At 30.0% G+C, this 13,761-nt stretch overlaps 1 protein-coding gene across 1 annotated transcript in view; it reads right to left on the bottom strand.

Moving 5' to 3' along the window:
• The window catches only part of LOC121113610 (uncharacterized), a 29,689-nt gene extending 16,930 nt beyond the window's left edge, over nucleotides 1–12,759 (bottom strand). Inside the window, exons 1-4 of the mRNA XM_040707443.2 lie at nucleotides 12,601–12,759; nucleotides 8,208–8,383; nucleotides 5,630–5,846; nucleotides 3,053–3,274 (exon numbers count right to left, since the gene is read on the bottom strand). Coding sequence (XP_040563377.1) covers nucleotides 3,053–3,274; nucleotides 5,630–5,846; nucleotides 8,208–8,383; nucleotides 12,601–12,667 — 682 coding nt within the window. The 5' untranslated portion in view covers nucleotides 12,668–12,759. The remainder of the gene's footprint in view (nucleotides 1–3,052; nucleotides 3,275–5,629; nucleotides 5,847–8,207; nucleotides 8,384–12,600) is intronic.
• Between the last annotated feature and the right edge of the window lie 1,002 nt (nucleotides 12,760–13,761).

A 13,761-nucleotide genomic window follows, 5' to 3' on the forward strand; every position in this document is an offset into this window, starting at 1 on the left:
GAGTTTGTACACCTGAGCAATAATGATAAAAGAAAAGCTCATGGCTATTACTTTTTACTTGTGTCCTGAACTTGTACAAATATGTAAATCAGGTGGAATAATACAACCCAAGACATGGCATCCGTCATTTAGTAACTTATTTTGTTATTCATTATTATTAATAAGGAACTTCTTTATTTTATATAGTTACGTACTTGAAGAAAGTTAAAATGAATTATTGTCACTCTGTACAAATTTTTATTTGAAGGAATAAGAGTTATTTTTCTTTATGAGAGGTTAAGTGAATATAAAAATAACTTTCTAATCTATTTGAACAAAGTGTAGCACTATTGTTGCCAAATCCATGAGTGAAACCTATTTGTAAACAGGTAGTTATACAACGATTTCATCCTTAAGATAAATAATCTTCCATAACTACAACAGTTCTAAATACCTAAGATCTCCTTATAGATCAGGAAAAGGGGTTTTAGGCACCAGTTGGTGTAGATAAAAGAGGGAAGGGGTGGGGTAGTTTATGGATCCAGGTCCGCTACTAAAGATGTCGGGCCCTATATTTTTTTTTTTGCTTCAGATGAATTAAAAAGAGATAGACTAGAGGTGATAATATGTGTCTTAACATAAATGCACATTGGTTATTGTTCAGTAAACGTTCAATTAAGAGTACACATAATATGTATATCGTTCATCAATTCAACTATAATTAATCAAAAAGTGGACAGAAAGAAAATATATATTGACTTTCTTTTCAAGTATTGGAGATTTCATTTTAACATAAATTGTACAGTAGTTTAATTTATGATGACTAATGAAGCATTAAATTGATTTAGTTAACTAATACAGTATTTATATAATTTTTATAGCTGATGGGTGAAAGCAAGTCTAATTAAAATGATACTTGATTAAGTTTGTACAAATATTTAATCGTTTTGGATTAGAGCTAAGATTGTGGAGTTTGGTCGTGTTTTAGTTTTTGAGAATTACCACATATCTAAAAACACTTTTATGTGACGTCAGCCTTGTTGATGTCAGTCATTTTGAGGGCCTAATATTATGGAAAAAGTGAACTATTACTTTGTATTTGGATGTCAAAAGGACGAACTAATAAAATGACTGAAACCAGACTGTCTATCACAATCTGCACCTTTAATGCTTAGTTTTTACTATATTAGGATTGGAAAAAAGTAATTTCGTATTTTGATAAATCGGAGACAAAAAGACATCATCAAGACAATGCCAGGCCGCACACCTCTTTGATGACGTTCCGGGGGCTCGGATGGGAAGTTGTTAAGCATCCACCCTACAGTCCGGACATGGCACCAAATGACTACCACCGTATCCTATATATGACCTAGTACCAGTGGTACAAATTTGGCTTCAATAAGACCCTGTGAAAATTAGTTCTCCTAGTTTTTTACCAATACGGAAAGGGTTTCTATGAAAAATTCATTATGAAGTAACGTCAACCTCAAAGTTTTTAATCTGATTAATTTCAAAGATTCTGAAATTACTTTCCGATTAATGACAATACATGAAAATGCTCAATTCCAATATTCAAGAATCTTACATCCTGGGGAAGTTTCTCCTCAAAACTATTCTTTAGTTATGAGAAAGAGTTTCCACTTCATATACATTTAGAAAAAAACAACCTCCTGAAAAAAATAAAATGGATCAAAGTAAATCCCATGAACAAATACAAAATATTTTGATATCTTACAAAAAATATACCAGTCTTTTGCATAATTGTTTATATCCAAGAATACGTCATTTCTTCCAGAAATTTGCGCTCATTTTTTTTGAAAGCCTGATCTAAATCAAATTTAGTGGGCTAAAAAAATATTGCAAATGCAATTTCTGATAAATAGATAATTCTATAAGGTTATAAGTTCTGAACTCTTTTATAATAATTTGATTAAAAATTGTTTTGGAGATATCAGTGTTTTGGAATAAGTTGATAGCATGTTGATGTGTTTCTCGTCAACACAAACTGAGTGACAGTGGATTTGAGGCCTTGGTGTTTGGGTGACGGACACTGCAGGTCTTTTCCATGACATGCTTCTAAAAGTTGTAGTCGAGGGGGGGGGGCATTAGGCCTGTAGAGGGGCCAATAATGAAAAAAGAAAAGAAAAAAAAGAACTCAAAAGACTCATAAAAAAATCATTCAAAAGAGTCTTGCAACTGAGGAAATATGTTTTCTTTCCACCTATTTCTTGATAGCTCTCTAGAAAGTATGGTGTGAAACCCCGAGATCTCTTGCATGGACCCTCTTGGAATGGAGGGAATTGACCTGGACTCATTTCTTTAAGTTATCTAGTTTCGCCTTTTTGGCAGATACCTTCTTCCTCTCCAAAGTGTCAGACTTGCTGACGGTGTAGGCGGTGGTCCTGGCGACGCCTAACTGCTGGGTAAGCGTTATAGAAATTCACCAATCACGTTCAAGGGTCAGTTTCTTAACTTGTACGTAAGCTAGAGAACTCAAGTTTTTTTGTAACTAATTGTTTATGCTTTAATATATCAAAATATGAATTAATTTCAATTATTTAACGTTATATTCATGTTCAACTGTCGTTCGCTCATCTTTTAGATTATTGTCAAAAACCTTTCGTTTTATTTTCTCTTCTTTTTTTCTTCCTTTACCTTATAATTTTCTTTTAAAAAAGTGGTCAAAAACAACATGCAGCGAGAAAAATTCTTAAAATTTACGGTATTTATTTTTGGTTTTATAGGAAAAAGTCGTTTGTTAGTCAAAAAAATCGTTTTTTAGGAAAATACTATTTTAAGACCGCTATGCCTGTTAAGGCCTTAAAAATTATTACCAGAAACGTATCTAGACCCTTAAAAATCTATATAATTTTTTTAGAAAAATCCATGCATTGATATGGCCGTGATTGAAGGACAAACACTCACACAGACATTCGGATGTAATATATAAAGATATCCCAAAAAACAATTATATTAATATGTAATGTCTACATTATAATGTTTTAAAAAAACATATAATTTTTTAATAGAAAAGGGTTAGATTATGAAATTATCAATTTAATAAATTCCTTACGAGAATACAGCGTTTTACAATCCCCCAATCCAACTGCAATCTTTACCACATTCGTCTTTGGGCCAAGCCATGTCATTGCATCGCAAACGTTGTCAAAGGTCCTTGCTGCATTTTCGATATGAATGCAGACTTTTTGATTACAACCATATTTATTGTCTTTGGAGCAATACTGACATTGATGAGATACTTGTCCCCAGGTGGCGTCATATCTCTTTCCTTCAACTATAAATATAATTATGTATACTTTAGACTCATATGTGTATCATAAGGCCCAGTTTTACCGTTAGACAGGGTATTTTCATTGGGGGGGGGGGTTAATTCATGAAAAGGAGCAAATTAAATTTTAAGCCAACTTTTCAATGAAAGAGGATCTTTTTAGCACTCTGAAAAATAAAAATAATTTCCAGTGGCTTGGATCGTTTGAGTATCCGAAATATTTTCTTGGGCTACAGTTTATTTTTATTCAAGACGAAAAGTTGTGGACAAAAAGTCCTTTTAAAATGGCTATAGAGGTTAAAAAACGCTCTTTGAAGACTGAAACTTTACAAATGTAACTTTTCCAATGAAATACAAAAAAAGATTGAATTAACAAGACACCCTAGTACAGACGCTAAAATAAAAATTTAGAAGAAGTTGACCTTTTTTGTGACCTTCGACATTTTATAAGACCTTAATAATATGCTTTATAAACTGAAAATATTATTTAATTATTGCTTTTAGCATAAAAATACTTTAATGATCCCGACATTTGTAAGATTTTTCTTAATACTTTGAAAATAGATTAAAAAATACGCATGCAAGATAGTAATTTTCCAGTAAGGCCGGAAATTGAAAAATATTTTTCTCTAGAGTCCTTAAAAGATACTCTTGCATCCTAAAAGTTGGGCCCCTGTTTTTATGACAATGAATAGGAAAGGTGTAAGCTTCTCGTATTTTTTATAAATCTAGTTTTTTTATTTCTTTTATTTGACACTTTTTAGACTAATTTATTATTTTGATGATTTTTAATAAATTTTAATTTCCTTTGTTAAAAAATCAAATGGAAAAAGTTTATTTTTCCATTGGTCTTGTATACATATTTCAATTTTTTATTTAGTTGTTTTTAAATACATTTTGACAACATAATTTTATTTTTGAACAAATTTATTAAAAAGTTTGAAACTTTTTCATCCTATATATAATGTATTAGTCCCTATTTTCGCATTAGAGCATGTAACAATAACAACCCAGAATTAAGTATGTATGTTACATTTTAAATTGTCACAAACAAATATTTTTTTCTGCTCGATTAGATAGTAATTAAGAAACTCTGTGAAGAGAGGGAAAGGTTGTTAATTTTTCTCTGTTTTATTCGTAGATAAGATTATATAGAGCTTAAAGTAATATACATATTTTCCATTCAGAGTGAAAGAAGGTCTTAATTGAATCAATAGAGCATTTTCACGTGACGTCGAGCCAACAAACTAGTGAAAATGTACCTGCCTTGTTGGTTATTTTGTTAAACACACTAAATCTCATTAAAAGAAATAAATAGTTGCATTTTATTGTCAGCTGTTGATTTTTTGTCTTCCCCCTGTTTTATAAGTACTCTGATCATTGATTAGCTGATTTGAGTTATCTCTTCAGGGACGTCCGCAGGATTATATAATTATATATATTTTTGGGAGGGGAGGGGGCTTGGTTTTTAAAAATAAACTTTTTCGAAAAAAAGTTCAAAAATCTACAGCTGTTTGCAAAAAAATTAAATTTAAAAAAAATCTAAAGAATTAAATTTCAAATATTAGTTTTTTGGAGAAAAATTTCAAAAAATAATAGTTATTCACAGAAATTCAATTTTTTCGAGAAAAATTACAAAAAATAATAGTTATTCACAGAAATTAAATTTTTTGGACAAAAATTTCAAATATTTAATTTTTTGAAAAATATTTCAAATATTTAATTTTTTGAAAAATATTTCAATATTTAAATTTTTTGAAAAATATTTCAAATATTAAATTTCTTTGATAAAAATTAAAAAAAACAATAGCTATTCACAGAAAGGCCTGTTTTTCCTAAAAATAATGAAATTTTTTTGCTCTTGACTACAACTTTTGACAAAAGCAAAAATTCCTTAATGTGGGGGTGGGGATGGGAGGGGCTACACATGCACCTTTTTATTTGATTTACAATCAATATATATTCATCCACAATGGTTGGGCTGGAGGCGTTGTAGTCCCTCCAAAATGAAAGAATTTTTACTTTTTACTAGAAAATTTCATATTTGAAATTTTTACCAAAAATTTATATTCATTAAATAGATATGGATTAAAAAAAGAATATATCCAAAAATTTAATATTGGAAATTTAAATCTTGCATTTTTGAAATAAAAATTTCATTTTTGGATTTTTTTATTCAAATCATTTATGAAAACCAAGTTCTTTCTCCCTTCCCAAAAATGTAATCTTGCGGACGCCCGTGTTTATTTATTAGATAAGCTGTTGTTGCTTAATTTCAAATTAATTAGATGCTACTTGGCATACCAGTAAATTAAATACGTTATATGGTCTAATTTACATGAATCCAAATGTTTAGCTCACTTGCATCTTCACACCCCCCTTTTTGTACTTTGATCACAGTCTTTTGCATTGAATTATCGTACATGTATTTGAAAAGAGCACAAACGGAGGGAAATCTTTTTATTCGTGCCTCCCATACAATACACACTGGACTTCCACATCCATCCGGTTCATTCGGAAGGATTTTATCACGATGTTCCCATCGATTAAGACTTGCATCCAACTTTCGAGCACTTCTCTATAAATCAAAACAGTACATTTATGAATATATGTATTTTGGATCTCTTATATTTACAAATTAAGAAATGAAGTTAGAAATCATTCCTAATAATAATTCCCCCAAAAAATAATTTGAATAGTTACATTATTATATTTTAATAGGTTTGGGTGATAACTTTAAAAAAAAAATACTTTATCACCTTCCTGTACCAGTACTATGTTGTTAAACTTAAAAAACCCTTTCCAAAAATGTATAACGCAGGATGGTTACTTTAAACTTTGGCTCTACCAAGTTCAAAAGAAAGTATAAGCAAATTTTGCTATTTTCTTCAAATCTATATTGTACCTATCTTATAAGCTGTACGTATGTGAAACATTAAATTACAAATTTCTAAATTTGAAATTAAATATATAGTAATTGTATGATCTATTTTGTGTGCTCTTTAAAAATAGTTTTTAAAGTTAGAAAAATGTTTTATCTAAAATGGGTACATACATAAAATGTTATTAAACAAATATTATCGGATAAGAGGCTTACTCTATAAGATATTTTTTTCACAGAATTGTTAATGATGTCAGTTTCTATAAGATCTGTTATTTTCACTACAAATGATTTTAGTGCAATTACGTATTCATCAGTAGTTAAGTGCCCCCTTTATTTACTGAGTAGAGTCACTTGTATTCTAAAAAGGGGGTCAGTTTTGGGCAGGACTTTTGAATATTCTCTTGTAAATGAGACGTCTATTTTTTATATTCTTATTTCGTTCTTCAATCTTTTTTACTATATTACATGTCAAAATCAACATTTTCAACAACATTTGTAAAAGAACCGCCTTCCTCTTTCAACTTTTCGAAAAGCATTAGTCTTTTTGTCTTCTTTTTTTATGGTAAGGTTTCTTTTTCAGTTGCACGGTTTCTGAACCTTTCTTTCATTTTTTCACGAAATGTAACTTTTAGCTCTCGTATCTTTGTTGTCTCCTCATAAAAATTTCTAAATGATAAATCAGACAGCTTTCTTAACTTTGAGTATCAGGCTTTGACTTTCAGTTTCAAGTTGTTTAAGCTTCTTAGGTGCACATTCTTTCCATGCAAAAATTTGTGAAAATAATGTGATTAATATTTTTACCCTGTTCCTTAAAAGGATACTGAGCAAGAAACTCATTAAAATGGATGTATTCTCTGTCCTACCAAAATCTTCATCTCTTCTTCATCATATATTGTGATGACATGTTAGTTGCAGTATTGAATACTCTCACTGAATAATTTTTCTTTACTTCCGATAAAAGATTGTTGCTTATGCAATCAAACAAGGGCTCTTTGAACTAGGTTTTGGCATTTGATTATGCATGTTTATATATATATAAAATTATAATTGAATGTGTGGCTTCTTTTCATATTGTTACAGCATAAAATGGTTCAACCAGGTAAACCCCAGAGGCTGCAAACACAACAAAAAGCCTCAAGCATTATACATCCCGAAATACTCTTACAATGTAAGGCACTCATATTTGAAATATTTGAATAAACGTTTAAAAGTCTTCTAGCCAAGGAAAGGATAAATTATCCCTTCAACAGCTCTCGACAAACTACCCAAGCGTTGGTCTTTATATATATATACATATATAACACATCGGTCAATAAGTCCTGGGCCTTGACAGGAAAACAACATTCCATCCAAATCCCAAAATACAGACGCCCTGACCTTCTTAGCCGATGTTTGAGTGTTTGGGTGGCTTTCTCCGCTACACACCACTCAGGAGACTACCATTTTGATTCTGGAGTGAAGTGGTGAATCCATGTTTCATCCATTGTGATGTACCGACGTAAAAACTCCTTCTTATTTCGCGTGAACATCTCCAAACAGTTCATGGAATCATCTTCTCGTTGTTGCTTTTGCTCTGGTTTGAGCAAACACGGCACCCATTTGGAAAATAGCTTTTCCATACCCAAATATTCATGTAAGGTGGTGTAAACACTACCTTTTTTATAAGTTTATAAGTCTGGTTTGTGTACCGGAGAATAATTGAACACCTTGAGTTTCTATATTAAAGTGAAGATAAGTTACAGAAAAAGAAGACTGCATTTCGATAGATGGCAAAATATTTCTCTAAATTACAATCTCAGACGCAAATGATCTCTCTCATTATTGGTTCTTAAAGTCAAATTTATCAACTAGGTCATACGTTAGTACTCCCTTAGACAAAAGACAAAAACAACTATATATTTAATTACATATGTACCTATAAATTGTTAATTTAATGTTTCAGATATTTAAATAGCGCTGGTACAAGTTTTCTTTTTACAAGTTAAATTTTTTTGCCCTCTGCTATTTCTTATTGATTCATCTATTCAAAATAATAAATTATTACAGAGTACTTACAACGGCATTTCGAAAAAGTCGACTATTTTTCTTTCGTACAGGCTTCATTTTTGATTTATCTGAGAACTCGGTTTCTCCAGCATTCATTTCTTTACCCAGATCAAATATACTTGTCGCTGAAATCCGACTAATTTGACCCATTCGTGATTTAAAGGTCTCATCAAACTTGTCTGATACTAAAATTATTTGAAAAGAAAGGAAAGCTGTTGAATAGTTATTAATATATTTTTTTTATTTCAAATTATATTTTTGTCTTTTTAGTATAGAAGTTATATTTTATTAAAGTACTTTTCTAACAAAATACATAAGTAGTTTGCAAAAATGTTGGTATTTTTAAATCAAAATATAAACATACTAACAAAATATATTATAAATATATACAAATTTAGTTACGTAATTACATATATTATCGAGATCCAATTTATTTGGAACAATAAAATACCCAAAATAATAATTTATATTTTTATTTATCAAATTACATTCACTAAATCAAAAACTTTGTAGATTGGGAGAGTTAAAAAAAGGCTTATAAAAAGCTATAATAACATAATTTAAATCACAATTGTATAATAAAAGCCAGATTATTGATAAATAAAAAAAAAAGGTTTTTGCCAACTTTTCTTTGAGATGTCGGTAGAAGTAGATATTCTTGTAATAACGTAATGAAATACTGTTAAGAGTTGAATGATTGATTATTTTGATATCATTTGATATATAACTACATCAAAGTATAAAATACATTCATTGTGGAGAAACCTGATTTATTGTGTTTAGTATGAAGGAGTAATTTGCAAAAAGTGTTGCAATTTTCCTGGTAATGTTTATTTTTTCTTTTTCTTTATTGTCTATGTCTTTTAAGCAATTTTTTTTTGCTGAAAAGTGCAAAAAAAAAAAGTGCTAAAATTTTGAAAAATAAGCACCCAAAATAAAAAAATTGAGCTTTGAAAAAAAAAAAAAAGTTTTATAAGGATATTTTTTTTCCTAAAGCTTTTAAATTTCATTTTTAAATTTTTTTGAGAGCAACTAAGGATTTTTGAAATTTTTTTCAACAATTTTTTATCTTTTGTAAGCAGCGGTATATTTTGGAATTTTTTGTGTATGGCTGTAGATTTTGAATTTTTTTCCTAAAAAAAGATTAATTTTTTTTTTGGAAACATGCGAATTTTGTACAAAATTTCTTTTTTCCAATAAAATTTTAATTTTTGTATTTGTGTTTCTAAAAAGATTCGATAAAGCCAAAAATAAAATATAATCCTGTGGATGCCCCTGATAGCAAAATTGTATTATTTAACTATTATTCAAAATATTAAAGAATCATGATAGGGATTTTTTTTTGGAATCGTTCCATCACTGGTATTTTTTCACTATCGATTTTTTTAGACGGAGCCATTTGCTGAAAATTTAATGATTAATAACATCATATACATCAATATTTTTCAAGTTGTTTGATTTTGGTTTCGAGAATGAATTTTAAACCAGAGTTATATATATATAACTTTAAAATAGTTCCGGATAATTGAACCAGAAGCAAAATTGTTGCGACTGACTATCATTATGAAAAATGTATGTATGTATTTAAAATATCAGAGGGAATAGGAATGAGGTTTTTTAAAAGAGAAGTAAATACCTAATTTAACACATTTAATGTCAAGCAGGGACGAATATTTTGACAAGTTTTTGTTCAAAAGTAGAAAAAAAAGTCCTTTAAATATGCAAATGATGTAGGTATACAAGTAAATCTGCAAAAGTAGATGAAAAGAAAAGTTTTTTTTTTCATTTAAGTCCCTTCCTTAGATATTTACATATTCTTACTTTTTTTCTGTAAAAAAGGACAATAAGAATGTGTGAAGAACTAAGGTTCAGTACAACAACAAAGAAGTCGAATAATACTTTTACAAATTAGTTTTGTTCGGTTTACGGGTACTAGAGCACAGACGTGTTTAAAACGGTAATATACAGGGAGAGGGGATCAAATTGTCGCCTACTTTAAACCTTGATAACTTGAAGACGACATTATCAAATAAAAAAACCGGTTACCAAATAGGAAAGCTATTTTCGTCAGCTGACGATACGTAGTTCAGTTAGCATCATACCGTCATCATATGAGGAGATAAAGAGCTATAAGTGGAACGAGTAGCTTTCGAGGTCCGCCGTAGTCATGGCATTGGTTAATAATGGAGGTGAAATCTCCAATTCAACGATTACTTCAACCTTAGGAGTGAATTTACGGACTGTTCAGCGTATCTGTAAGAAGCTAAAGGACACCTGGGATGTTGATGCCACCATAAAGAGGGCACCCAAGGAGGACGGCGCTGACAGGAAGGTCAGGGACACAGAATTTGTCGACAAGGTGAAGAAGATGGTTGAGGATGACCCTACCAGGTCCATGAAGGACGGAGACAGACCCTGGGTGTGGCAACAGGACTCAGCACCCTGCCATGTGTCCAAAATCTCCATGCAGTGGTTAACCGAGAACTGTTATGACGTTGTAACCAAGGATTTGTGGCCTCCTAACTCTTCCGACCTTAATCCTTTGGACTATTTTGTCTGGGGCTATGTCGAGAGATATACTAACATACATCCCCATAGCACCAAGGCCAGTCTGATGGACTCCATCAATGAGATATTCGGCAACATGGCCAATGAGATGGTCAGGAGAGCCTGCGGCCGGTTCAGAGGCCGTATTGAGGCCGTTATTGATGCCAACGGTGATTATATCAAATGAATGGCTACTGTATACCTATATTCTCGTCATAGTTTTGATTTTCAATAAAAAAGTTATAAAATGTATATTTTGTGTTGTTTTTTGTAGAAAAATATTTTGGCGACAATTTGATCCCGCCCCCTTTACTTCATTGGTTCTAGAATCAGTACTTATAGAACCTCTACGTCATAAAAACAATAGCTCGCCGATAACGTGACGACTAAAATTTATCTCCCTCTCACTACTAGCTAATTTAAGAGGAAATAATGAACATATTGTTCTTTATAAAAAAAGTCATCAAATTTCTGAACTAGCTCCCGAAAAAATACTTGCATCCACTCTTTCAGACGACTGTTACATAACAACTGGGCGTCCGAAATGGCTCAAACTTTCGTCAGTAACTGTCAACAGATACGGAATGCGTTGTCAGACTCTTCTACTCTGGATGGTTCAAGTGAAGTAGAACGCTGGTTTTGTGTAGATGCAATACCAAAACGAATAAAGTGCTGATTTTCCTTAAATAACGTGTAGACGGAGTCTTAGTTATTTATTATTATCTTATTCCAACTAATATAGGTTAAAAGGTTCTGCTATATATACAAAATCAACAAGATTATACCTTCACGTTTGTCCACAGTGATAAACTAATCTGTTATGGTTACAATATATGATGCATGTTGAATTAACGTGAAAATAACTATAATTACTCATTCAAAGATATTAATTAATTCTCTATTCTTGGGAATTATTAATGGGCAAAAAATTTACTATACATGATTAATCATAGTTATGAATCCAATCCTATTTATGAAAAAACTGAAGAAGAATATATTTAAATTGAATTCACAATTTATAAGTTACTAACTAAGGTACCCGGTGTTGGTTGGGCCAAGGAGGGAGTGGGATATCACATTGGCAATGGTCGAAATATTTGAAAAGAAATTGAAATATTTTTCAGAAAATACTTCCACGTACTACATATACTAATAATTATAATACAAATTTTTGGTTATTGTCGAAAAAGATCCAGAAAATTCTAATTCTTATTCCCTTGCTATGATTATAAGGATTGAGCCGGAATACAAGATACTAAATATATCAAATATAATTGACAAAGACGAATAATATTTTTACTGTATTATCGTGAATTAAAAAAATTGTGTTATATAATTTGAATAACATATATGCACAAAAAAATTGTTTTGATCAGAAGTCCATCTTTTATTGTTATGAAAAAATTGCCAAATTGAAACATTTTTTTGCACTAATTTTGCCGAAAAAGTAGTAAATACATTTATTGGCAATGTAAAGAGAAACACAAATTAACCGATATTTTTTTCGTACATGCAAAAAGAAAAAAAGTTATGGAGAACAATGTTGTCGAAAAAATAAACTTTAATAGGAAAACAATTTTTGAAGTTTTATTATAAATTTCACATATTCTTTTAGAAAATAAAATGCGGAGCTCTTAATTTTTTTTCTAATTTTTTTATTTTAAGAAAAAAAATGTATATACTTTTTTCTCAGAAAAAATCCTAAAACCGTCTGACACTCCAAAGTCCCAAAAAATAATATCGGTCAAGGCTTAATTTATGTACAATTGAAATCCATTATACTAAAAATCATTGAGTATATATGTAGGGATTAAAGAATGAACAAAATAAATCAATCTAAAGAATATATATTTACCAATGATTCTGCAAAGACTCACAAACACAAGTGAAAATCCAACCAAAGCGGCAGTATTTCCTGACATTTCAAGCTATAAATGTCTATGTTTTGTTTTTCCCTTCTTAATAATTTTTCCTTCTAAAGGAGGATTCATTTCTTTTATTCATGTTTTGATTTATGTTGTTATAAATTACTATTTAATTTCTGTGGACTGAAATTATAATCACGTGATAATTGCTATGATGTCATACTAATAGTATAATAACTAAGAATATTGATTGATTTGTGACATTTTGCATCCATGCAAAATATGTAGATAAGACTGAGGGGTATCTACCGGGGTGGGGGGTATAGGGAGGTTACATCCCCTATAGAGTAAAATAATTTCTACTCTTAACTAGAAACTTTTTTGCCCAGGATGAAAATATTTAATATAAAAATAGGGGTAATTTTTTTCCCCAAAAAGTTTTATATTTTAAATTTAATTTTGGAAATTTTTTGTGAATAGGTGTTAATTTTTGGATTTAAAAAAAAAAAAAAAATATTTGAAATTTTACTCAGATATATATTCGACATTAAGTTTTGGAATTTTTTTTTCAAAATATTTTATTTTTAATATTTTTTGTGAACAGCTATGAAGTTTTGAAAGTAGTTCTTTATAAAGTTTCAGAACTTATTATTATAGTATTTTCTGAATTAAGTTTGAAATATATATATATTATTGGAGATGTAAAAAATAATGAAAAAGTGAAGAGTACATATTTGCAACATCCTTTCAAAATGAATTGAGGATAAGAATAAGATTCCTGTTTGTACACTGTACTTAATTAACGCCAGTAGAAGAACTCTGTAGTTTAAAAGTAGAGGAAAGCTTGAAACCAGAATAACTAAAGTTGACTGGGTCATAGGAAACCATCCCAATTCTCCTAATGCATTCAAAATAGAAGCGATTCTCAGAAATAATTTTCTCTTCCAGATGCTATCAGATGTTCTAAGACAATTTGGCAAAAAAAAAAAAAAAATTGTCGAAAGAAAATTTGCCAAACAGATTTTTCACCAAAAAATAAGGATATATTTATTAATATGCGATAGTTTGTTTTAATTCAATTTAAAATGACACTATGATAATTAGATACTTTTCATCTTCTGTATATATGTGTTATGTACATCTTGTGATGT

The sequence above is a fragment of the Lepeophtheirus salmonis genome, chromosome 1 (genome assembly GCF_016086655.4).
Source record: "Lepeophtheirus salmonis chromosome 1, UVic_Lsal_1.4, whole genome shotgun sequence".
Taxonomy (NCBI): domain Eukaryota; kingdom Metazoa; phylum Arthropoda; class Copepoda; order Siphonostomatoida; family Caligidae; genus Lepeophtheirus; species Lepeophtheirus salmonis.